The sequence below is a fragment of the Paramormyrops kingsleyae genome, chromosome 22 (assembly GCF_048594095.1).
Source record: "Paramormyrops kingsleyae isolate MSU_618 chromosome 22, PKINGS_0.4, whole genome shotgun sequence".
Taxonomy (NCBI): Eukaryota; Metazoa; Chordata; class Actinopteri; order Osteoglossiformes; family Mormyridae; genus Paramormyrops; species Paramormyrops kingsleyae.
The window spans coordinates 14,525,202-14,547,742 of NC_132818.1; the positions used below are offsets into that span (position 1 = coordinate 14,525,202).

The 22,541-nt window shown below is 43.5% G+C and overlaps 4 protein-coding genes across 13 annotated transcripts; 3 read left to right on the top strand and 1 right to left on the bottom strand.

The window, feature by feature from the left end:
• Positions 1–1,821: 1,821 nt before the first annotated feature.
• Positions 1,822–6,655, top strand: eci1 (enoyl-CoA delta isomerase 1). Its single transcript, XM_023822115.2, has 7 exons — positions 1,822–1,976; positions 2,479–2,607; positions 2,922–3,049; positions 4,289–4,435; positions 4,789–4,910; positions 5,244–5,422; positions 6,221–6,655. The coding sequence occupies exons 1-7, from the start codon at positions 1,934–1,936 to the stop codon at positions 6,385–6,387; spliced, it is 915 nt and encodes a 304-aa protein (XP_023677883.1). The 5' UTR covers positions 1,822–1,933; the 3' UTR covers positions 6,388–6,655.
• dnase1 (deoxyribonuclease I) lies at positions 6,632–11,297 on the bottom strand. 4 transcript variants are annotated; one of them, XM_023822118.2, is made up of 9 exons: positions 11,204–11,297; positions 9,092–9,237; positions 8,649–8,737; positions 8,454–8,540; positions 8,157–8,272; positions 7,678–7,790; positions 7,208–7,362; positions 7,019–7,112; positions 6,632–6,845 (listed from the first exon to the last, which is right to left on the bottom strand). In XM_023822118.2, exons 2-9 carry the CDS (start codon positions 9,230–9,232, stop codon positions 6,792–6,794), a joined length of 849 nt encoding a protein of 282 aa, XP_023677886.2. In that variant the 5' UTR covers positions 9,233–9,237; positions 11,204–11,297; the 3' UTR covers positions 6,632–6,791. The 4 variants fall into 4 exon arrangements, with proteins under 4 accessions (XP_023677886.2, XP_023677887.2, XP_023677885.2 ...); XM_023822119.2 differs by having other exon boundaries at positions 9,092–9,233; positions 11,204–11,225; XM_023822117.2 differs by lacking the exon at positions 11,204–11,297 and adding an exon at positions 9,556–9,602 and having other exon boundaries at positions 9,092–9,233.
• Positions 10,246–15,483, top strand: ints15 (integrator complex subunit 15). 2 transcript variants are annotated; one of them, XM_023822112.2, is made up of 7 exons: positions 10,246–10,401; positions 11,591–11,789; positions 12,398–12,619; positions 12,896–13,061; positions 13,681–14,133; positions 14,214–14,253; positions 14,602–15,483. In XM_023822112.2, the coding sequence occupies exons 2-7, from the start codon at positions 11,598–11,600 to the stop codon at positions 14,798–14,800; spliced, it is 1,272 nt and encodes a 423-aa protein (XP_023677880.2). In that variant the 5' UTR covers positions 10,246–10,401; positions 11,591–11,597; the 3' UTR covers positions 14,801–15,483. The 2 variants fall into 2 exon arrangements, with proteins under 2 accessions (XP_023677880.2, XP_023677881.2); XM_023822113.2 differs by lacking the exon at positions 10,246–10,401 and adding an exon at positions 10,415–11,002.
• An 827-nt stretch (positions 15,484–16,310) lies between these two features.
• On the top strand, positions 16,311–22,538 carry naa60 (N-alpha-acetyltransferase 60, NatF catalytic subunit). 6 transcript variants are annotated; one of them, XM_072704641.1, is made up of 8 exons: positions 16,541–16,884; positions 17,017–17,078; positions 17,642–17,754; positions 18,355–18,484; positions 19,108–19,204; positions 19,319–19,553; positions 20,418–20,614; positions 20,923–22,538. In XM_072704641.1, the coding sequence occupies exons 3-7, from the start codon at positions 17,648–17,650 to the stop codon at positions 20,572–20,574; spliced, it is 726 nt and encodes a 241-aa protein (XP_072560742.1). In that variant the 5' UTR covers positions 16,541–16,884; positions 17,017–17,078; positions 17,642–17,647; the 3' UTR covers positions 20,575–20,614; positions 20,923–22,538. The 6 variants fall into 6 exon arrangements, with proteins under 6 accessions (XP_023677466.1, XP_072560742.1, XP_072560743.1 ...); XM_072704642.1 differs by having other exon boundaries at positions 17,017–17,071; XM_023821698.2 differs by lacking the exons at positions 16,541–16,884; positions 17,017–17,078 and adding an exon at positions 16,311–16,522.
• Positions 22,539–22,541: the final 3 nt, after the last annotated feature.

Below are 22,541 nucleotides of genomic sequence, written 5' to 3' on the forward strand. Positions count from 1 at the left end.
AGATAACAGCAGGGACCGGGATCAGCAGCCACGGGGACCCAAGTTCATGCACTTAACTACTGTGCAACATGTTACCTTAAAGCCCATCCTGCAACCAGCTATTCTTTGGTTTCACCATTTCAAATGTTTTCACAAATATTGACCTTAAGCTAAGATCCGCTTAATTTTGGGTAATATATTTTCTGGTGCTATTTTATTGCAAAGGAAATGGCTGCAGTTCCTTAAAACGCACAACTGCCCTTTGTAGTCTATAAAATGGAAGCGGATATGCACTTAGGTATTGATTTGTTATGTGTATAGCGGTATACAACTTCTGGTGCTTGGACCTGCGTGTTACCAGCACACGTCCTTGTCACGCTACATGGTGAATCATTATCATGTAGCATTTTGGAATATGCTGTTAAGTGTCTGGTTCGAGGCACGAGGAGGCAAAAAGACTACAAAACAGTAATGCCATTACTCAGGGTTGCCAATTTTAGTCAGCTGGCTGGCGTGAGATGTTCGATTCGAGACTAATCTGCACACACATACACACGCATTTACGTGTATGAAACACTTTTATCACCTTGTAGTCTGCAGGGTTTGCAAACTATCCCATCGCTTTTAATGTTGGTAATTTTAGGTTTATATAATGGAATAATATAGATTCGCAGTAAGATATCTTGCGCGCGTGTCGCTCCTGAGTATTTCAGTAACTAACATTCTGAGTACAGGTATGAACATTCAAAAATGCCCCCTTTCTCATTCAGTAAAATTATACAACAGCTGAAAATCTTAACTTATGTTAACCATAGGTGGACAAAGTATACAACTTCATTACTAGAGTCAAATATATTACTCCCGTACGAGTTAAAGTTATTCAGTCAAATTTAGTTCAAATACTGGAGCACTCGCTATTAAAAAACTTAGGTATTCTAAAGTACATTTTCTTTCTTTAATGCTAACGCACTGTTGTATTGTTGCCACAGGGCATTTGCAGAACCTGATAACGATTCAAAGAACGCGTACAGGAACCAGTTAGCTTGACAAACAGTTGAGGCAACATCGGTTCCAATTAATATTGCGACTTAGCGGGCAAAACCATAAGGTCGTTTGACCAGCCATAGCGTAAACACTGCAATCACTATAGCACAGACATCTTGGTTTAAAATATTATGTAAATCGACATGCTTTGTCAGGTTGGAGGGCGGATTTTTATAGGCCTTGAAGTTTTCGCGGGGTAGCTAGATAGAGCAGACATTTAAAACGAAACACATATTTCTTCATTTCAAAAATCTAAAACATGGGCCATGGGTGCTCTGCTAAGGAATCCTTATCATCTTTATCTCCCGTAATAGCAGTCTTCATCAGTTTACTGTGACTGATTTTTTTTTCCAGTGATGAACACGTTATAGCCTATCGCGTTTTAGAAAATAAAATTCGTCCGCTGACTTCAAAGCTGTATTTTAACATAATGAGTAACAATTAAGAACCTTCATTGAAATGTAGTGGAATCAAAAGTGCAATATTTTTGTAAAAGTCATAAGTTTACAAACAATTTGATGCTCAGATAAAGTACTTATACTCGTGAAATTAATTTCTAATTTATACTTCATTACTGCCCACCCCGATGCTAACCCTGTAAAACTTATTAAACACGCTAGGGAGGAGAAGCTTGGAGTTGAAATACAATATTCACAATATTCATGACTCAATGAATTAATTCAGTGCATCACCCCAAAATATTTAAAATAAGAATTACCCATATACATTTCGCGTTAATGTATAACTCACAGTACATACAGGTATTTTGGACCATTTGGTGGTCCGTATCTAAGCGCTCGTACCACGCCCACATTAACAACGTCATCACTCCTGAGAAAGCTACTTCCAATCAGATCTGAGAAAAGTATTGCCGAACACGCCCCCTTGTTGCTGCAGGAATTGAGAAGAAATGGCAACTGCGTTGAGGCGGTTAGCGAAGTGCAGCGTTTCTGGTATGCTTGAATGTATTGCTCCTTGGACATTAACATCTCGGTGGTTTGCACAGACACGCTTGCAGCATGTGCTCTGTGCATTTTGCCCCGTATTTTTTCTTGAATTCAAGTTTACTAAATATGCCAGGCTAAACTGGTGCCCTTTTCAAGAATGAGGTTAAAGGTAATCAGATGGTGTGATTTTCGTTTTGCGCATCAATGGCGCAGCGCCCTGCGCGGCAGATTTATTAATTAAGAGCATTTGTAGACAATTTGGTGAACAAACCCAAATTTAATTTGAGAATCGAAGAACCCTTCCCAGAGTATCCACCCTCCTCCTAGTGTCCCTACTTATTTTAAGTTTTATTTTTTTTCCCCGCAAAAATATTACTTGTAAACAACGCGGGATGAGTAAGTGCTTTAAATCAAACTATGAACCTGTCCTACACAGCGTGGGGTAAATTCGAGGCTGTACGGGCTGAAATACCTAATAACCTTCGCACACTTTGTAAACTTTCCCCAGCAAGGTTGTTGTCCTTCGCCGGGCACAGCCGCGGTAGGAGAGGTCATTTTGCTCGGCCATGCACGGTGGTAGCTCAGAGGAACTTCTCGTCGGCATCCACAATGACAGTGGACTTGGACAGCAGCACAGGTAAGCAACCCCGAACCTTATAATGGTAACCAAATACAATTGCATGTTTTTGGGGTAGGAAAACTTTTTATGTTATGCAGGTCTTCAAGTAGTGGGACTTGGCACGCTAATGGCTCCACATGTAAGCTAATTAAAAAACTGAAATACTTAAGGATTATCTTTACTATCTGCAGGGTTGGGTTAATTTGTTCCATCTTGTTTAAGAACAGTCTATATTCATGTCTGTGCTAAGACCCACTCATGTGCATTTATGTCACACACACTCTCAGCACCTCCATATCTTGAGTGTTTTTCGTTCGATTTTGTTGGGGTAGGTATTGCGGTGATGAAGCTCCATAGCCCCCCGGTTAACAGCCTCAGCCTGGACTTCCTCACGGAGATCGCCATCAGCCTGGAGAAACTTGAAATGAACAAGGGTTGCCGGGGCGTTGTTGTGACCTCTGTAAGTTAGCTGATTTAATCAGCAGTACCTCTTAATCACCAGCAGGTGGCATAGCAGTTTAAGCTCTCCCAGCAATTGACCTAAAAGAACCTTCTAAAAGAACTACTTAAGTTAAATATGTACACATATTCAGTGGTACCTTGGTTTACGAGCATAATTCGTTCCGGAAACATGCTTGTAATCCAAAGCACTCGTATATCAAAGCAAATTTTCCCATTAGAAATAATGGAAACTCATATGATCTGTTCTACAACTCAAAAATATTCATATAAAAATTATTAATACAAAATATAAAGTAAAAATACATAAAACAAATTAACCTGCACTTTACCTTTGAAAAGAATCGTGGATGGTGTGAGGGAGACGAGAGAGGAGAAGAGGAGGGTTATTTTGTAGGACGACTTTCACTATAATTAACGGAATCACTGCTATCGGTTGGCTCACTGGAATCTTTTTCTGTTTGTGCGACTTTAACAAGGAACCTATCCAATGACAGCCTCTTTTGCCTCCTTTTCGATATCGCAAAAATGTGGACATTTCATTGTCGTTAAACAGATTCATTGCTCGCACTGCTACACCCTTATTCAGGTGGTGCTTTTCTACTAAATTTTGAATATACAAGTGAGGCATGCCGACTGAGACAAAGCATGGGAGACGATTACCCACAATTCCGCAGCATGAGAAAGTGAATAACCATTGGTTCAGTTGTGATGACGTGTGCTCAGTGTCAAAACAAGAAGCGCACGCATGTGCTTCCTGTTTTGAAGCCGAGCGCATGTAAAAACAAGAAAAACAAGGAGCGCATGTGTGCCATGATTTTTGATGATACTTGGCGCTCGTAAACCAGGACTTGCTCGGTTTCCAAGTCACAATTCATTAAAAATCTTTGCTCGTCTTGCGAAACACTTGTAAACCGCGTTACTCGTAATCCGAGGTTCCACTGTACAGGTAAAATTCACAAATATGCACTGAGTAGTTTTCTATGAAAGTATGTTCTAAATGATTCTAAGAATGATTATTGTTGCTATTTTTCATCAGTAAAACAATTGATTTAGGCATATGAAACATGCCTCCATCTATGGTCTTTGTGTCAGCCTTGGTGTGTGTTTTCTGTTTAACAAAGTCTTTAATTTACATAGTGTTAAGCGTGATGTTCTGTCTGGTTTGTACTCGTCGTTCATGTCCCAAATGGAGAAGGCTCAAGATGTATGGGCGCCGTGTTTGGTTGTTGTGCTGCAGGCGTTGCCGAAGATCTTCTCTGCGGGCTTGGACATCTTGGAGATGTATGGAAAAAGCCCGGAGCGCTGTGGCGAGTTCTGGAGAGCCGTGCAAGAGATGTGGCTGAAGTTCTACAGCTCCAGGCTGGTCACCGTCGCTGCCATTAATGTACGAGCCAGTGCCCAGGATGTGGAGCTCTCTCATGCTGTTTTTGTGGAAGAATGGAACCTGGCGCCAGAGGGTTGCTTGGTTGCGTCCTGTGAGCGAGATGCTAAACCTTAAATAATTTAAACTACATTCAGTGGAAATGCACTGTGTAAATTCAGTTGAGAATCACAGTAAGTTCTGACAAGAACTTTGACTTATTTGTGGGTTTTTAGAAGTAATTTACAGATCAAACCCATTTTAAATACCTGGAATAGTTGCCAGCAGACTGTTAGTGTATGAGAGCATAACAGGAGTCATCAGAGGAGGTATGATTTCCTCCTGCCCTTCCCCGTTTTACCCTTTTGACCTATCAGGGTTCCAGCCCTGCAGGGGGCTGCCTTTTGTCCATGACGTGTGACTACAGGATCATGGCCGACAACCCACGCTACAGCATCGGACTGAATGAGACCCAGCTGGGCATCGTGGCACCTTTCTGGTGAGTGACGGCGGTCGTTATGGAAGGGAATGGTTTGGGGGAGGTGTGTAGTTCAGCAGATTATGACGATGTGTGTGAGATCGGAAAGTCGCTGGTTCAGATTCCATGATCGCAGGGAAAATTCACCTGTTGGGCCCTTGAGCAAAAGGGCCCCGATCGCTCCAGTGACTGGCTGATCCTGCTTTCTCAAAAAAAATATACCTTTTGGATAAAAGGATCTGCAACGTAAGTAAAATACAGTGCAGATGCGACTTATGAGGTGGGATTCACACAGTCCAAGGGTACTGTGGTGTTAAGCTTCCACATGAGCACCAGAGATTTGTGTCGCTCCAGGTTTAAGGACACCATGGTGAACACAGTGGGCCACAGGACAGCAGAGATAGCCCTACAGCTGGGGCTGCTCTACTCCCCCCAGGACGCCCTGAAGATCGGCATGGTGGACGAGCTGGTGCCCGAGGAGAAGCTCGTGAGCACGGCCACAGAGGCCATGGCAAGGTGGTTCGCCATCCCAGGTCAGAGACGCGGCTGTCATGTGATACGCCAGCAACCAATGAGCTGCCCCCAAATTCGTACCATGTGCTTCGTGGGGAGATTCAGGCCACATAGAGGCACGGATGTGCTGGAAGAGGGTCTAGAGTCATGTGATGTGATGTGATCAGGGGAACTTTAAAGTCAGAAATGTAACTTTAAAAAAATAATGTAGGGCAGTCTTTTAGTGATGTGGGCTGATGGGTTAATACCCATGATGCAGCTGTCACACCAAAATGAGACATGACTTAGTTTAATGTCCAAAGCTTTCCAATGATAACAGTCCAGCTCTGTGTCTGTAGAGGTCACACGGTGTGTGTGTGTGTGTGTGTGTGGATTAAGTTTATATTAGATTGTGGGGACCAGATGTCCCCCACAATGTGATATAAACCAGTTATTTTAACATTATGGGGATCATTTTTCAGGTCACCACAAAGATCTGTGCATGCAGTCAAAAAACAAAACATGCCAAAAGTCACATATTTTGTTTGGTTACTTATGGTTAAGGTTAGGGCTGGGTAGGGGTTAAGGTCATCATATTGCGATTAGAGTTTCCCCCATAGAAGTGAATGGAGAGTCCCCACAAAGATATAATTACAAACCTTTGTGTGTGGGTGTGTAACAGTCTCCTCACACCTCAGCATGCCCGTGAATTACCCTCCAGGTTTACTATGAATGATGGGTGTAATGCAGTGTGATGCTGTGCACGCTCCGCGATTTCGGCGCGTGCCCGAGCCAGCTGTCCTCACGCATGTCGGCCCCCGCCCCCCTCTCGCCATCAGATCACGCCCGGCAAATCACCAAGTCCGCGATGAGGAAGCCCACCATCGATAAGCTGCTGTCCGCCAGGGAGACGGATATCAGCAACTTTGTGAGCTTCATCACCAAGGACTCCATCCAGAAGTCCCTCAAGCTGTATTTGGAGAACCTCCGAAAGAAAAAGGCATAGGTGGGGGTCCTCCCCGACCCCGAATTTGACAGCGATACCCTGTGACTCACACACACCAATGATAAGGGATCTAAGGAGTACTTTTATCGCTATACTTAATCGTTAGTATTAAGGTAGTGTCTGAATACTCTTCTAACAGACTAATTATAAGCCTACAATTACAGGTTTTGCTTTTTGTAGACATAGAAATTAAACATAAAATCAATAGTAAACAATACACATCTTTGAAAGCCAAGGAGGAAAAGCTGAATAAACTCGTTCTCTTCTACTTTTGCTTTGTCTTTTATTTAAAGGAGGCAGTGTTAGGTTCTCTTATTGTCACGCCTTGAAGCACACAGGCTTTGGATTTCCTTGGCTTCATTCTTTAATTCGATCACTTCTGGGGTTGAGGTTCATGGAATTCCTCAAGCTCCCTTAAGCTGCACTTCGACGGGAAAGTGGTCACTGACAGCCAGAGCCTAGAAGAAGGAGATACGGTGAGAGGAAGCAGAAGTTCAGCATCTCGGATGCATGCTCTGAATTTCAGCAGCACTTTAAGGTTCTTCTGGATGGTTCTTTTATTTTGTTCACCCAGCAGGGTTCTGGTTCGACCCATCAGCCCTTGTTCTGATTGCAGTGTGAGCTTGCTTACCAGGCTTTGGCTCAGTTTCAGTGCCGTCATGAAGTCATAAATGGCCGCAGACCCCGGAACCACGTACTGCATCATTGTTGCCGTGGCGACAATTCTGATTCACATTTAAAAAGAAATGAGGACCAATTAGGTTGAAAGCTGGCGTGTTGGACAGTGTCGTGGTACCAGTACGTCTCTCTGGCCACTCACCGGTCATATGGGCACTCTGTGTTCGTCACCGTGGTGTCTGCACTGTTGGGGATCAGCCAATGATAGCTTCGGTCTGTGTGAAGTCGGATCTGCTCCCAGTCCGATTCAAGGACGTAGTTACAACCAGCATTGAAGTCTCCTAAAAGCAGTATATTCTAGAAAAAAACAAGGCATTGCTAGCATGTTTTTATGCAGTGTACTATTTGCAAGAATGGTTACAGAAGTTATAGCGTAATACCTCAGAACCTTGTCGCTATATAGTGATAAATGTATCTTAATAAAGAGCACTGGCAGCACCCAAATCAGTAGAACATCCAATTCAAAGTGAGAACTGAATATTCACTGAGATTCATTTAAAAATTCCAATTTTCATAAGCAGTTCAATATTTGGATCGCAAATTTTCATTTCTTTGTGCTGCCATAAACCAAAAACTTTCGTCATAATCCCTTGGGCATGACTTCTGACCCACATCTGTGCCCAAGAAGCTCCTCGTCTCGTCAACGACGTCGTAAAGGGCGTCGATTTCCTTCACGGCGGAATCTGGGGAGGTGTGCTGGGGGATGAGTGCGAAGTCCGGCACACCTAGAAAGTCATATAGGCAGTCGCTGATGGTTAACTGTGGGTAAGGGCTGTGCACAATCCATGATGTGCCCATGGGGATTGTGGGTAAAGAAGTGACCGTGTGATCAAAGGGTTAAAGCCTGTTTTTTTGGCTCCTGAATTAAGATAATCATCAGAATTACATGTGAAAATGCCTGTGTGTGGTTGGGTATCCTATAAAATTGCCCCACAGAGCCTTAAAGTTTCAGGCTTTGTCTTGAGTTTTATTTGGTTGTTTTAATATCTTAATTTAATATGAGCGTTAGTGATTGATCTTAAGAATTGCTGGTAAATTTTGCTAAGAATTCCGAAATGTAAACTGTTAAAGTGGTTTTGTGCATCGCCCACCAGAACGTTTGGATGAAAACATGACGACAAAGGGCTCGCGGCTAAACGTGTCTGTGCCGCAAGCTTCACAGCCGTCGTCGTACAGGAAGCTCTCGACGACGGAGACCATGTCATCTCTACCAAAAGAAAATGCACACAAAGGTTTTATTGTTGGGAAAGGAATTATCAGTTTCAATGAACTGTGTAAATTGTACATATTTGACAATCAAGAAAGCCTTGTGTAAATTTAAACTGTCATAAGGTATGAACTTACCACATTTAATTCACGGGAATGTTTATTTGACCAGAAAGGTTTACCTGTATATGAAAAGGTATCGTTCCTTGTAGGTGTCTCTGCCAAGTGGCTCACTGGCTATGTATTCATAGTGAAACGGTGAGATGCCACTACAACAAAACGAAAACAGAAAGTCCATTTAGTACCAACCATGCAGAGCCTATCTGTGAACTGACGGGATGGTTATGGTAGGGGCGTCTGCTTTGATAGTTTCCTACCTGTTAACACTCTCCATCAGTTTACGCGTGGCTGTCAAGTCACTGTCTCTCACCTCCTGAATAAGTATGACGTCATACCTGTGGACTATCTGTCACATATGAAAAGAGAGTCACCAGATCAGAATTATTGTAGGAGGCCTTATTCATATAGATATGTACAGGAAAGCTCATGATTTGAAATCTGTATTACAAAGGGTGGAACAAATGCAGGAGACCGACTGAAATTAAAATAACATCGTCTTTAAATAAAAGACAAAGCAGAAGTGGAAGAGAGCAATAGTGCGGTGATATCTAATTTGCATAAAAGAAAATTTGTCATGGTGTTTTAATTATCCGCCTTGCGACACTGACCAGGATAAGTAGTTGTATGGTGGCTGGATGGATGCCCATCCTTAAACCACCCTCACCTGTGGATTGTGACATTAAAGTCCAGATCAACTCACTTTCACAATGATATCAACCAGAGTGCTGTTGGATGCCTTTTTGTCTCCAAAGGTTTTGATGTTGAAGGCAGCAATCAGTAAGGATCCGGTGGCCAGGTGTAGCCAGGGTAGAATCAGCAAAAAGGAAAAACCCAGCCTCATTCTGTCTGAACAATGAAGCAAAACACAATTACACCATTACAGCCAGCTTTATAGATACATTCACTCTATTTTCATTACAACTGCCCCTTAAATAATAGGAATCAGAGACAAACATAAGTATTACACTGTAACCAGTGCCATTTTTTTCACATTCTATCCTACTCCCACTAGGCTTCAGAAATGTACGTTGTTTAAATCACAAACATTCCTCATAATGATTCAGATATAAAACTCCTCTATAAAAGAACATTTTCAAAAATCTATGTTACTGCCACATTTTTTCTAGTTCTTTCTTAATAGTTAGGAAGTGTAGACGTCTCTACCTGTTCCTGATTTTGGGAAGATCTCCTGGATTGCGAGGAAGTGTTTGCCAGTGAGCAGCTTGTTTGTATGTGATGAAAGGATCACATGTTCTGGTATTTTTAAAATCAACAATGGCGTGTGAAAATGCACCATGTGCATGTTGATGAAGGGAGGGTCTTGGTGATAGCAGGGGGCACCCGTTGGGGGAGGGGGCAGGGGGGTTCAGTCAAATGAACATGTGCAAAGCTTCACATTTGGAAGAGCATACAGAAAATATTGGACTTTCAAATGTTTTTTTTGCCACAAAACAAAGGCTAATACCCCTTTCTGCTGCATAATGCACGTGTTCAATAATCTACTGGGAGGCAGAAAGTGTAATTTATAAAGATTATTATTTTCTGATTATAAACAGTGAATTTCATATATATAAAAATGGACCGCCATATCCTGCAATGAATAAGCAGTTGGAAGATGGATGAGTGGCTAGAGTAGCTGGATTTGCAGAATTGATCCAAGAATTAGGAACAAAAGTTTGCAACGAATACAAAACAGGCGATACAAAATTATATGATCAATAACAATATAATTGTTAAATATCTAGTTTTATATAGAACGTGACGCACGTAATCATGATAAAAATTCTTTAAAAATTCGAAATCATTGAATTGTTCTCCCCCCTCCTTTCATATTCTCTTGCGTGGCCTTCCGCGCATTTTTTGTCCTAAAAGGGCCGCCGTACTTCGCAGTGCAGCGCGCCGCCGTTGCACATCGTGGGGACGTTTTCCTGTATCTTTTACTCATTTGTTGTGCTAAACGTTAATTTGTATGTCTTGTAGAGATATGCTAGGATAACACTGAGAAACTGGGTAAGGAAAAACCTTAATGGCATGTCGATGTAGCGGTTTCAAAAACCACTGATCAGGATTTCTGTGTACGTGAATGCCAAAGCGGAGGTGTCATTGTTAGTACTTTAGCTGGTTTCAAGAGTTTGGAAATGATATTTTAGTCTTCCCAGTAACAACGATTCAACCAATTGACAGGTTAATATGAATGAATGAGTTAAACTTTTTTTGTTGCAAGTTTTACTTCTGAAACAATGATGCAACCAGTGATTTTTTATTATGTTATTTTATGGTGATAAGTGATCCGTGAAGACGGGGTTTCGTTTTAAGTGATTGTTTACGTGTTGGTACCGTCGCCCCTATTGCTGTTTAGCATAGATTGTGGAATTCATGTGATTGCAGTGTTTTTGGTTGGTCGCCGGTGAACATGCAGGTACGACACACTGACAGTAGGTCGTCACGTTGTAAAATAATCAGGAAATATCTGGCTAGCTACCATTTAGTTTATTTTTTAGCTATTTTGTTTTTTTTTTATTATCTGGTTTAATTAAGTGGTCTGAGCATTTGTCTTAAAAGCCGAAAACTAAACTGATCCACCAATCACACGCCGGATAAAGTTGATATAGTAAGTTTCGAGAACTCCCAGCTCCGTTAAGAAATGGCATTTGCAGGATAATATCGCGCATACTCGAAACAAAAAGTACGATGGCGTTACAGCGACGGTCCCTAAACTACACTTTGTAACAATGGCTTCTATGGGACCCGAGCACATGGGGGTAATGATGGGCTTTACGGATCGCGCGAGGGTCACAAATGTCTCACCTACCGTCAGACTGAAAAGGCCCAAGGGTCACACCGCTTCCTGTTTTTATTATATTAAACACCTTGCATATATATTATGAATTTAACCTGTTCTCCACCGGTAACCGCTTCTCCTCTTGCTGATTATAATTGAGGCGTAAAAGATTCGCGTCGAAGTTATTAGAGTTCCTGTAATTAAATTGATTAAGTGTTCGTGGGATATTTAAATATAAAACCAGTCCCTTACTCATGCAATTATTTTGGGTTTAAAAGTTTTATGTAGTGACTGTACAACATCGTTTGGTAAAGGTGTATATCGTGGGCAGGGTTATGTATTAATTTACAAATGGACTTTCACAGACTGCCCCATTTTCTGTGATATTGACTCCCGTTGCTCTCTTGCTTCCCCCAGACCCACCATGAGTGACATTCGCCATTCCCTGCTGAGACGGGATGCCCTGAGCGCTGCCAAGGAGGTGCTCTACCACCTTGATATCTACTTCAGCAGCCAGCTGCAGAGCACGGCGCTGCCCATCGTGGACAAGGCCACCATCGAGCTGGTGGAGGACTTCATCTTCCACGTCCCCAAGGACCGTGGAGTCCAGCTCAAAGTGAGTCCCCCTGCCCGCCTCCGCCGACAAAGCGACCCGGTGACCGCAGGTTTCTGAGTCTGTTTTGTGGTTCCTTAGGAACTGAGATTAATTTCGAGTTTACAGAGGAATTTTTAGCATTTGCACCTGAGATTGTCTTCCAGGAACCTGGCACCCCCTGGACCAAAATCCAGAAGTTTCCCCATAGATATTATGCTGTATTCCTGTGTGAGACTTGAACCCCGTATCATCCTGTGAATTAAAAGTAATTGTTAAACTTGAGGTTTAGTTACATATCAGCCAGTGTAATAACTTTTTAGGAGACATTTTACCTCAAAGTGACTTACGTTTTTGAGAAAGCACGGTCAGACCGTCCCTAGGGCGATTAGAGGTTCAGAGTAAGGTCTTGTTCGAGGGCCCAACATTGACATCACTCTGCTGACCCAGAGATTTGAACCAACAGCCTTCTCATCACAGGCTCAGCACCCTAACCCACTGGGCCCCCATAACTGTTCATAGTTTGGGGGGGGTAATTGATATATATCGGGCATGCTACATGGTGAAAGTATAAATTACTGCCACCAATTCCATTCAGAATAAATGACCCCCCCCCCCCCCCCGTCCCACAGAGGATGAGCTCCCTGCAGGAGCTGCAGCTGCTGGAGATCATGTGCAGCTACTTCCAGGAGCAGAGCAAAGACGCCGTGCGCCAGCTCATCTTCTCGGCCCTGTTCAGCCCCCAGGGCAACAGGGCGGACGACAGCCGCATGGCCATGCTGGGCAAACTGGTTTCCATGGCGGTGGCCGTGTGCCGTGTGCCCATCCTGGAGTGTGCCGCATCCTGGCTGCAGGTGTGTGAAGGTGGGGTGGGGGGGGGGGGGTGTTGTCTCTGGCTTTGACGACAGTGGACTGTGAAGCTGAATGCTGCATGCATGCTTCTAAGTAATGCTTGTGTCAACACTTCATTCCTTTAATGCCTAACAAGGTTAAGTATGCCAGTAAATATTTAAGTTGCTGTATTTAACACAAGGCCGTGAGGATGGAGCAGCTGGCAAGTCAGATAAGTGCCATCTGACTGGTGGCACTTTTTTTGTCGCCCCCACCTCACCCCCCCCCCCCCCCCCCAGAGGACCCATGCGCTCTACTGCGTGCGGCTGGCTAAGGTCCTGGTGGACGATTACTGCAGCCTGGTACCTGGATCCCTGCAGACCCTGCAGCACATCTACACAGCCAGCCCGCGATTCTGCTGCCAGTTCATCACGGCCGTCACGGCGCTCTACGACTTCTCCTCAGGTATCCCCCCCCCCCCCTCCCCGGGTGACCGTTCTGCGGGGCGGCCTAACTGCCACCTGCAGCACAGCAGTGGCCTTGTTAAAGACATGAGCAGGATTACTGGCCACCAGGTCAATCCATCCATCCATAACCATCCAATCAGTAAGGCCCGAATCAGGAAACACGGGAACAGGGCAGGGGACACCCAGAGTGGGATGTCAGTCCATCGCAGGCCACATAGTCGCACACTGTGGACGATTTACAGATACTAATGGTGAATGTGTACCATGTTACCCCTAGGAAGGTCCAGGGGTGGTGAACAGGCAGTTTGGGTCTCAATCAACCAATAGCAGTAGGTACCCAGAAGTGGAGTTCAGAACCACTGCTTTATTAGTGGCTGATGGTGAGGTCATCCCAAAAACCCACACCGGCTCTCCCTGGATCAAGTTCGCCACCCCTGTCTTAGACCTTAACTAACAACCTTCAGGTTAAAAAGTCCTTGCGTTTGAACAATGTCGCCCTTAAGCTTATCTTGCTGAAGACCCTTCACTGCTTATTTCATCCCGTACGTTTCCTTCTTAAACATCGTGGTGATGAACGTGGAGGATTCATTCTTTCGGTTGGTCTGTTTCTCCTACAGAGGATTTGATCCCTTCCCCTGGCCTGCTGGAGATGGTGGTCACCTGGGTCGTGGATGATCCCAGGCTCACACTCATCACGTTCCTCAACATGCCCATTTCGGCCAGCCTGCCGCTGGGCTCGCTGGGGGTGACGCCCCTGTTGGGCCTGGTGCGCTGGTGCGTCAAGGCCCCACTGGCCAAGCGGGCCAAGGAGTCGGCGCCGACTGCCGACACAGAGTCCTTCTACTCCAAGCTGCACCTGGGTGTCCTGCAGATCCTCCTGATGCTCCAGGTGCACCTGACCGAGAAGAACCTGTTCGGGCGGCTCGAGCTGCTGCAGTTCGAACACGTGGTGCAGCTGGTGGAGGAGCTGAACCCCCTCAATGCCTCCAGAGAAATCGAGCTCTCCCTCAACCGGCTGGCTCAGGTGCTGCAGGTCTCCTTGTCGGCTGGGGCCCTGCTGTGCACGAGAGGTGGGTTCGGAGTCCATCGCGCGCCGGCGCTCCTTGGGTTTCCCTTCAGACTTTTGACGGCCTGTTCCTTTCCTCCACAGAGGACCTCAGGTCTCTGTGTTCCAGGTTACCGCACAACAAGTAAGTCGTCTGCATCGTATTTTTAGATCCGGGATGCAGGGATCCATTTCGATTTGACTCCAGATCGTTGTGACCCTAATTGCATGAGCAGCCTTGTGGGAATGACTGGCAGAATGGCTGGGTGACTTATCTTGTGATTGGTGCATGCTGATTTTTGAATGCCGCTGCCTCCGCCCCCCCCAGCCAAACCAAGCTAGACCTAGGACTGCTCTCTTCCCTCAACCGGAAAAGAGGTCGATGTCATTAAAATAAAGATGCAGACCTACTGCTTAGAGCTCTTACCACGGTGACCTTACGTGACACCCTTGTAAAGAAGAGGTCTTGATTTTCTGTATTGTCCCTCCCCAGCCTGCTTCAGCTGGTCATGTCCGGTCCAGTCCAGCAGCCGCCTCACTCTCCTTTTCAGCCCGGGTTTTACCCCCACATCCACACGCCGCCGCTGGGATACCCTCCTCGTCCCTCCCCCCCTGCCCACAACACGCACCCATCTCACCCAGCGCCACAGTTCCTTCCCGGGATGTCCTTCCCCTACCGCCCCATCCGTTGACCACGTCCCCACACCTATTTGTAAAGATCAGCTGCATGTATGTATGTATGTATGTATATTGACTCACATTGCCATTGTACTAAATATGGAGGTTTTGTAACAAAATCATATGTTGGGTCTTGCAGCATAAGCTGATAAGCTGTGAAAGATGAATAAATGTATGGATGTAGAAACGTTATGTTTTAAATATTTAATGTTTCATTTGTTTTATCATATTGTAAAAAAATATGACACTGGGAACATGACTGACTTGTTGAAGTAAAATGGTCAAATTAGTGAATGCATCAAATGTTTGATGTCTGACACAGGTATTGTTTCAAGATTTCATTCTGAACAGAGAATTTTATACATTTGCCAAGTCAGAGGAATGGCTTGATATCTAACCTATTTTTGTTGGTATGACTGTAAGCCCAGAAATAGTAATATGTTGTTGTTCAACCAAAGAAACTCCTGTATATGTTTGGCTAAAGTGCAGGGAATCCTACGATTCCTACTTTAAACATTTTTAAAATATAATTTGTTATCAGAAAACTATTTTTATTTGGATGTTTATTTTTATGGATGATATTGGTAGAACTGAAGTACTTTGGCACACAAATTTGAGGAAATGACTGTATACACAAGTACATTATCGACAAAATAATTTCTTGGGCACTTGTAATAAAGATTTAGTTTCAATTTCATTATGATGACTTATTCATGTGGATGTCTTTAAAACACGACACATTTTTACCCTTAGTCTGTCATTTTAAAAAGCTACATTTGCCCGGAGTACTTCAAGTTAGATACCTTTTAAGCAAAGTACTTATGATCACTACTATTGGCAATTGTTCTGCCAAAGAAACGTTCCTACATGTTATACACTGCCTGGCCAAAAAAAAGTCGCCATTTGAATTTTTTGCGCCTTTAGCTTTGATTATGGCGCATATTTATCATGGCATTGTTTCCACAAGCTTATGCAACATCTCATCCTTTATTTTCATCCCGATTTGCATTAATTTCTCACCGAGATCCTGTATTGACGAGTGAGTTGAACCACACCGTAAAGCCTCCTTCATCACATCCCAGAGACCTTCAATGAGGTTAAGGTCACAACTCTGTGGTGACCAAGTCACGCGTGAAAATGATTCCTCGTGCTCCCTGAACCACTCTGACAATTTGAACCCATTGAATCTTGGCATTCTTGTCTTGGAATATGCCCATGCCAACAGGGAAGAAAAAATCCATTTATGATGGATGGAGGTGTAACCTGGCCATTCAGTAGATTCAGGTACTCAGCTGACTTTACTCTATTGCTGCATAACGTTGCAGGACTGTAATAATGATCTAGTCATTGGCTTTTAAGTATTTGCTGATATAAATTCAAATAGTGACCTTCTTTTTGGACGGGCAGTGTATAATCACATTTACACAACCATATCAGACAGGCACCACAAACTGAGATTCCATGTGCAATGACGTCATGCGGAATATGAGAAGGAGGCTGACTTCCGGTTCGGCGACGGAAGACGACGAGCTGCCCGGTCGACGGTCGTTACGGAAACCACGGGAGCTAGTGACCGAGACGATCTGGGGCGCTCGTCTGAATGTTAATTTTCCTTGAAGCAGGAAGAAAACGAAAGTTCATGTTTTGCCATGGTTCTGCCGCTACACTGAACGAGCGTTGGGAACGACGAGGGAAACGACGGTTCACATTCTTTTTGCTTTAAGCACAGAAACAAGGCAGGTGGCCAAAACTATTTGGCTAGCCAACATTAGCTGCAGAGCCGAGTGCTACATGCAGCTGTGCATTTGATATTAGACACCTTGCTAGTTGTTATTTATTTTCCCGGTATACTATTTAGAGCAAGTCGACCTTTATGTGAGTTATAGCATCTTCTAAGTAGCGCAATAAATGTTGTGAACTTAAACGACCGCGCGCCCGAAGGTTGCTAATCTTATGCCTAACGTAGTTCCTGGTGCTACGCTGGGGGTCATTCGCTAGTCTGCCGGCTTATAGACAGGGAAATGAAATGCATGAGTCGTACCGAGGGTCCCCCCAGCAGCTGCTGCTTGTCATTCTGCTGAAGCCTCTAGTTAAGCAGGTAAAAAGTGCCTTTTGCTCATTCAGGTGGCTCACCGCAGTAAAAGTGCACCGTTATTCCTGCAGATGTGTGCTAGGGGTACGTAGATGATTGTGGTCATTTTGGTTTCTGTTGACTGCTGCGTCCCGCCAGGTCCTTGTAAGTGCCAGTATAATCGGCTGCTGAGATGTTCTGCACAGGCATTAAGGTGCGAGGTAGGGAATCCCTGTCAGGTGTGGGGTGATTTAACAGTGAAGGAAACAGTATTGCCAGCCAGGTGTGTCAAGAGCTTCCTGATTATTCAGTGTAACCTGTGTTATAACCTTTGTGTTCACTTATGGGGTTAACACGATGCTGTCTCCATCCGTTTAGCGAATTGTGTTTATCTTTCACGCGTCGCTATATATTCGTAAAGGGACGGATTTGTTAATAAGATTTAACATCTTTTTTTCTAAATAGCTGGGTAAAAGATGGAGGAAATTGGTTTTGAATACATAAAGTACAGTGTTACGGGGAATAAACTACACATTAATTCACTTTAACGTTGTAAATAATTGTATTAGTTTCAATTGAACTGCACTTATTTTCTTGGCCAGCTTTCATGCATTGTTATGTATAATGTATAATGGCTTCTCTTTTTTCTATGATTGTCAAGTTAGAAGTGACAGCCGTTGGCCAGTAGGACTCTTATGCTCACCTAAGGACTTCATTATTATTATTCATTATTATTTAAGTGTTTGTTTACTTATTTATTTATTCATTTATTTGATTGGTTCAGGTGTGAATGACAGACGTGGTGCCCTCTGTGCTCAGTGAGATCAAGCTCCGCCTGCTTTGCCGCGATGACATAGACAGCATCAAGCTGCTGTGTGGTGATTGGTTCCCCATCGAGTGAGTACTGCCCCCCCCCCCCCCATTCTACAGCTGAATCCGGTCCTCACAGCCTGGACTGTATATCATTTAAGAGACCTGATTTATGTGTAATTATGTGGGTCTTATGTACATTTTTAGAGTTCTTAAAATATGTTCATAGTAACTGTTGTGATTTGCATTATAACTTTTGTTTGATTGCTTTTTTTTATATCTAGTTTTTTAAGACATCACTGCCATAATAATTTACACACCCGCTCTGTCTCCTGACTCATTTACTGCAGTCTAGTCTATATGTGACCAAGGCAGTGTTTTTAACTCTGCTTTGAATAAAATCTCACAAAGCAATGTCATAATCCCTTTGACATCACTGTACCATATATTGTACCTCCAAATCAGGTGAGTTGATCACTTATTGATCTGCTTATCTCTACTTACTTGACTTCGTATAATAGGTCACATCAACATCACCAGTGACTGTCAGACTTTGTGCGTCTAAGCACGACACACGAGCCATATGTTACCCATTATTAACAGCCTGTTTGCTAACAAATTAATCAACACAAGGATGAAATGCAAGAAAATAAGTCTGTGTTTGCAACGGTAGCTCCTTTGTTCCAGGTACCCGGACTCATGGTATCACGACATCACCTCAAACAAGAAATTCTTCTCCCTGGCTGCCACCTTCAGAGGTAGCATCGTAGGAATGATTGTGGCCGAAATAAAAGGCAGAACGAAAGTGCACAAAGAGGTAGGCAAGGTGTCCACTCAGGCCAAGCTGCCGCTTGGGGTCCATCGTCTTGGATGGGGTGTTCAACACCTGTCCTCTGGAGCTATGTGTGACCAACGATTAGGTGAAGATCCCTTCAGAGAAACAACCTAATGACTGGCTTGGGTCGTTTGTGTTCGTATTTCTCCTATTTCGGCCTCAAAGTCTTCTAAATGGAGCAACTGGATTGACATAAAGTTCTGTTTTTAGACTGTGATTAATTAGCCTGTACTCTGTGGCCTTGACTTTTTTTTTTTCTTCCCAAGCAAAGAGGGACCTTATTACTGTTGGTTGGGTTGGTGATAACCAGCTGACTTTGCTCTTTATTGGTTAACAGGGATTTTCTGGTCTTACTTCTGGTTCTAGTTCTAGGTCTTAGGTTTTGGGATTATCTGCTACCATACCTAACCATGCACAACCGTTTATTGATGTAACTGTAACGAGTGGTTTTTTATCTTAAGTACTAAGACTCTGGTTCTGTACATGTTTGTACACTACCGCATATGTTCCGATCATTTCGCAGTACGAGAGAGCTCTCTCCTGAACGCAGCGCACACTCCTCATCACGGGTTGTTTTTTTTCCTGTCCTCCTCCTCCACCCTCAGGATGGAGACATCCTGGCCTCTAGCTTTCCTGTCGACACTCAGGTCGCATACATCTTAAGTCTGGGAGTGGTGAAGGAATTCCGTAAACATGGAATAGGTATGTCGCCGGCCTTGTATCCCACGAGAACCTCTATCATGAAGAGTGACGCGGGTGGCGCAGGGTGAGCACTTTGACTCAGAGAGATCGGCACGTGCTTTCTGGCCCTTGCAGGCTCTCTTTTGCTGGACAGTTTGAAGGAGCACATCTCCACTACGGCTCAGGACCACTGCAAGGCCATCTACCTGCATGTGCTGACCACGAACAACACCGCCATCCACTTTTATGAGAACAGATATTTCAAGCAGCATCACTACCTGCCCTATTACTATTCCATACGTGGGGTTCTTAAAGACGGCTTTACTTATGTTCTCTACATTAATGGTGGACATCCTCCCTGGACCATGTTATATCCTTTCATGCTTCTTTGTAGGGCTTTTAACTGTCATAGCGGGAGTTTTACTTGGTTTCGTTTCACTCGCACTGGATGACTTATTATTTTCTTAGTTTGCAGTTGGCCTATTATGTAAAGCAGTAGTCTCCAACCTTTTTTGTGCAGTGATAGCCAAATTTACAGCAATCTGGGGAGCTACTGAACCTTGGATAGATTTTGCCAACTGGGGGGACCAATTGGGGGGCAAGGGGGTGGCGTGCCGGTCAGCTAGGAAGGTCTTAAACATCCACCGGTCAATCACAGTTGACTGGTTGGCACCCCCTGGTCTGTGATTTCCTTTACCTATTATTTTTTTTATGTCTACCATAGGTAGGCTAAACACTCACTTTACTAGCAATGGGAAAATAATATGCTGAAATGCAAGGTGGGTCTTAATGAAGTAACCAATGGGACGGTGGTTTGGAAGCGTAATTTCTCCCGTCACTAAAAACACTCGCGCTGTGAGAAATGCTGCCCCCTGCAGTCCATTATTTCTGGTCTTCAGTTATTCAGTGTGGTGAGTTTATTTCTCTTGTAGCTGCTGTTTTTCCTCAGGCATTCACCGTTCTTAAACTGTAATTGCTCAGTTTTTGTCTCTGTGCGTGATCATGAATCAGAAAATACGAGCTATGTCCCAGCAAAGGATATTCTTTATTAAAAAATGTAAAAACTGTTACAATAATGGCTTCATTTTAGTTTATATGGTACGTTTCAGTGACATTAGACCTGCAGCTGGTTCCTCTCCAAAACCGCAACTTAAACAGTGAGGTAGCATGAACCATGTGACCCTCCAGGACTGATATACAGGAAGTGTTTTTTTTTCCTTGACATTTCCCCCACTGACTATATCCAACATATTGGCTCCACTCTGGCCAACCTGAGCCCGTGTACCATTCCTCAGAGGATTTACCGGCAGGCTCATAACCTCCTGCGCAGTTTCCTGCCCTGGTCAGGGATCTCGTCGAAGAGCGGCATAGAATACAGCAGGACCATGTGACCAGGGAGCGGCCAGAGCGGGCGGGCACGTGCTGACCTCGGTGAGTGTCCAGAAAGGCTCCCGTAAATGATGGATGCTCATCTTGTTTTAATCTTCCAAGTGCCCCTTCTTAGTCAGGGTGCTAACAGGTATCACTAGTCCATTCTTCAGAGTGCTCTCTTTTAATGAGATTTTTATTCAGTATATGATAGTGGGTTTGCCTGCTTGCTTGTGTGAAAGTAAAAAAAATATTTGGATTTAAAATTGAGAATTCAGATGTCTAATGAGAATTATGGTTGTATTTACCAGAGCAGTGTAGTATTTCATGATTTATGACTTTTTATAAGCATGTTTTGTTCTTTGTTTTAGGAATGGAGTATTATTTTTCTTCCTTTTGGAGCCATCATTATTGGCCATCTGGACCCGTTGGGGGAGTCTCTTGATGAAAGAAGTCCTGAATGCACTCTTGCCTCCTCCCTGCTCAAAGACACAGACAATGTAATATACCTGTACATTATATATACTAATATATGAGCAGATTTTTTTTTCACTTGCCATCTGCTTGCATAGTGCAGATTTTTTTTCTCTCTCCTTCAGTCAGTAATGTGCTGCTATGCAGAGCACCTCTGTATGCCATGTCCACGTTTTTAATGTAGCATTAGGGCCATAGACGTACCCATTTGTTTTTAAAGGAAAAAGTATCATATTTACAGTAGTGAGCGCATTCCTCAAGGCGCACACACACATAGCCACCCGTCTGACACGACTGTCAACAGAACCGGAGTAGAGGAAGGCATCGCTGACGTTCTGCCGACCTTTCCTGTGACATTTCATTTCACTGGGTTTCTCCAAATTCTCTCCAGTCAGCAGCTCATCGAGAGTGATGCATTTGGGACTGGCGAATGTGTTCGATACGAAACAATTTGTCTGTATGCAATATCCTGCAGTTTTTATTTTGAGATCACGTTGTGCAGTTACTTGCATTTCGTAATAATTATCGCCCTTGTATAAGGAGATGCATGCCAACCTAACAGTACAAGAGTGAAATGTAATGCAATGTCAAACCAGGGATGTTTATCTAAGATACATGTATGACTCTCTTAAGGATACTCCACTGGGAGATAATTTAAGGTGTCTTCACTTTGACCGTCTGACATAGTTTAATGTAGTTATGTCACTGCAGACATAATGACCTTCAGTGTCTTTAAGAAGAAGAGACCTTGGTTTTATCCAGCATTTATTATTAAAGTTAACATTTTAAAAAGAACATGTTCTTCAAATACCTTTTAGAAGTTTATATTGTCTTGCATCTGAAAAGTATATGGGCAATGGTTGACAACATGATTCATGTGAACCCAGTGAAATCTAGCCTGCCTTTCACAGTTATTTTAGAATTTGTGGTCACTTTAGTAAGGGTTAAAAGCATTGGATGTGTTTGTTTTTCCTTTCTGTGACCCTGTAATGGGTACCGGGTTGGGAGGTAGAAAAAAGGGTGTTTGATTCCCCTCCCCGTTATTAATTGGTTACATTTCAGATGCACTGCATTGGGTATGTGTCATTGTCATTACACTGTTTGTTTTTAATGTTGTACAGTATCCCACGTGTTTTGATGATAATAGAGTTCTGTTGAACACCCTAACCATTGACTGATAAATATTTTTTGGATGGGCAATATTTGTCGGTATTTTCTCCTCAAATGTATTTGAAGAACAGGTATTGTGGGTATAGCAATGTCCTGTTTTTTTTTAAACTTTCCTGACCCTGTTTTTGTACACAATATACGAATACTTTGTGAGATGTATATCTGTATACAATATTTATATAGGCTTGTACTGATGACAGTTAAAACACCAAAAATATATTAATTCATCCATTCATATAAGAAAGGCTTTAAGGCGATTATTACGCAAGCCTATCTTTTCTTTTTTGTAATTGAGCAATTTATTGGTTGCAGCTGATCATTAAATAAGAAAATTACGTTTGCAGCA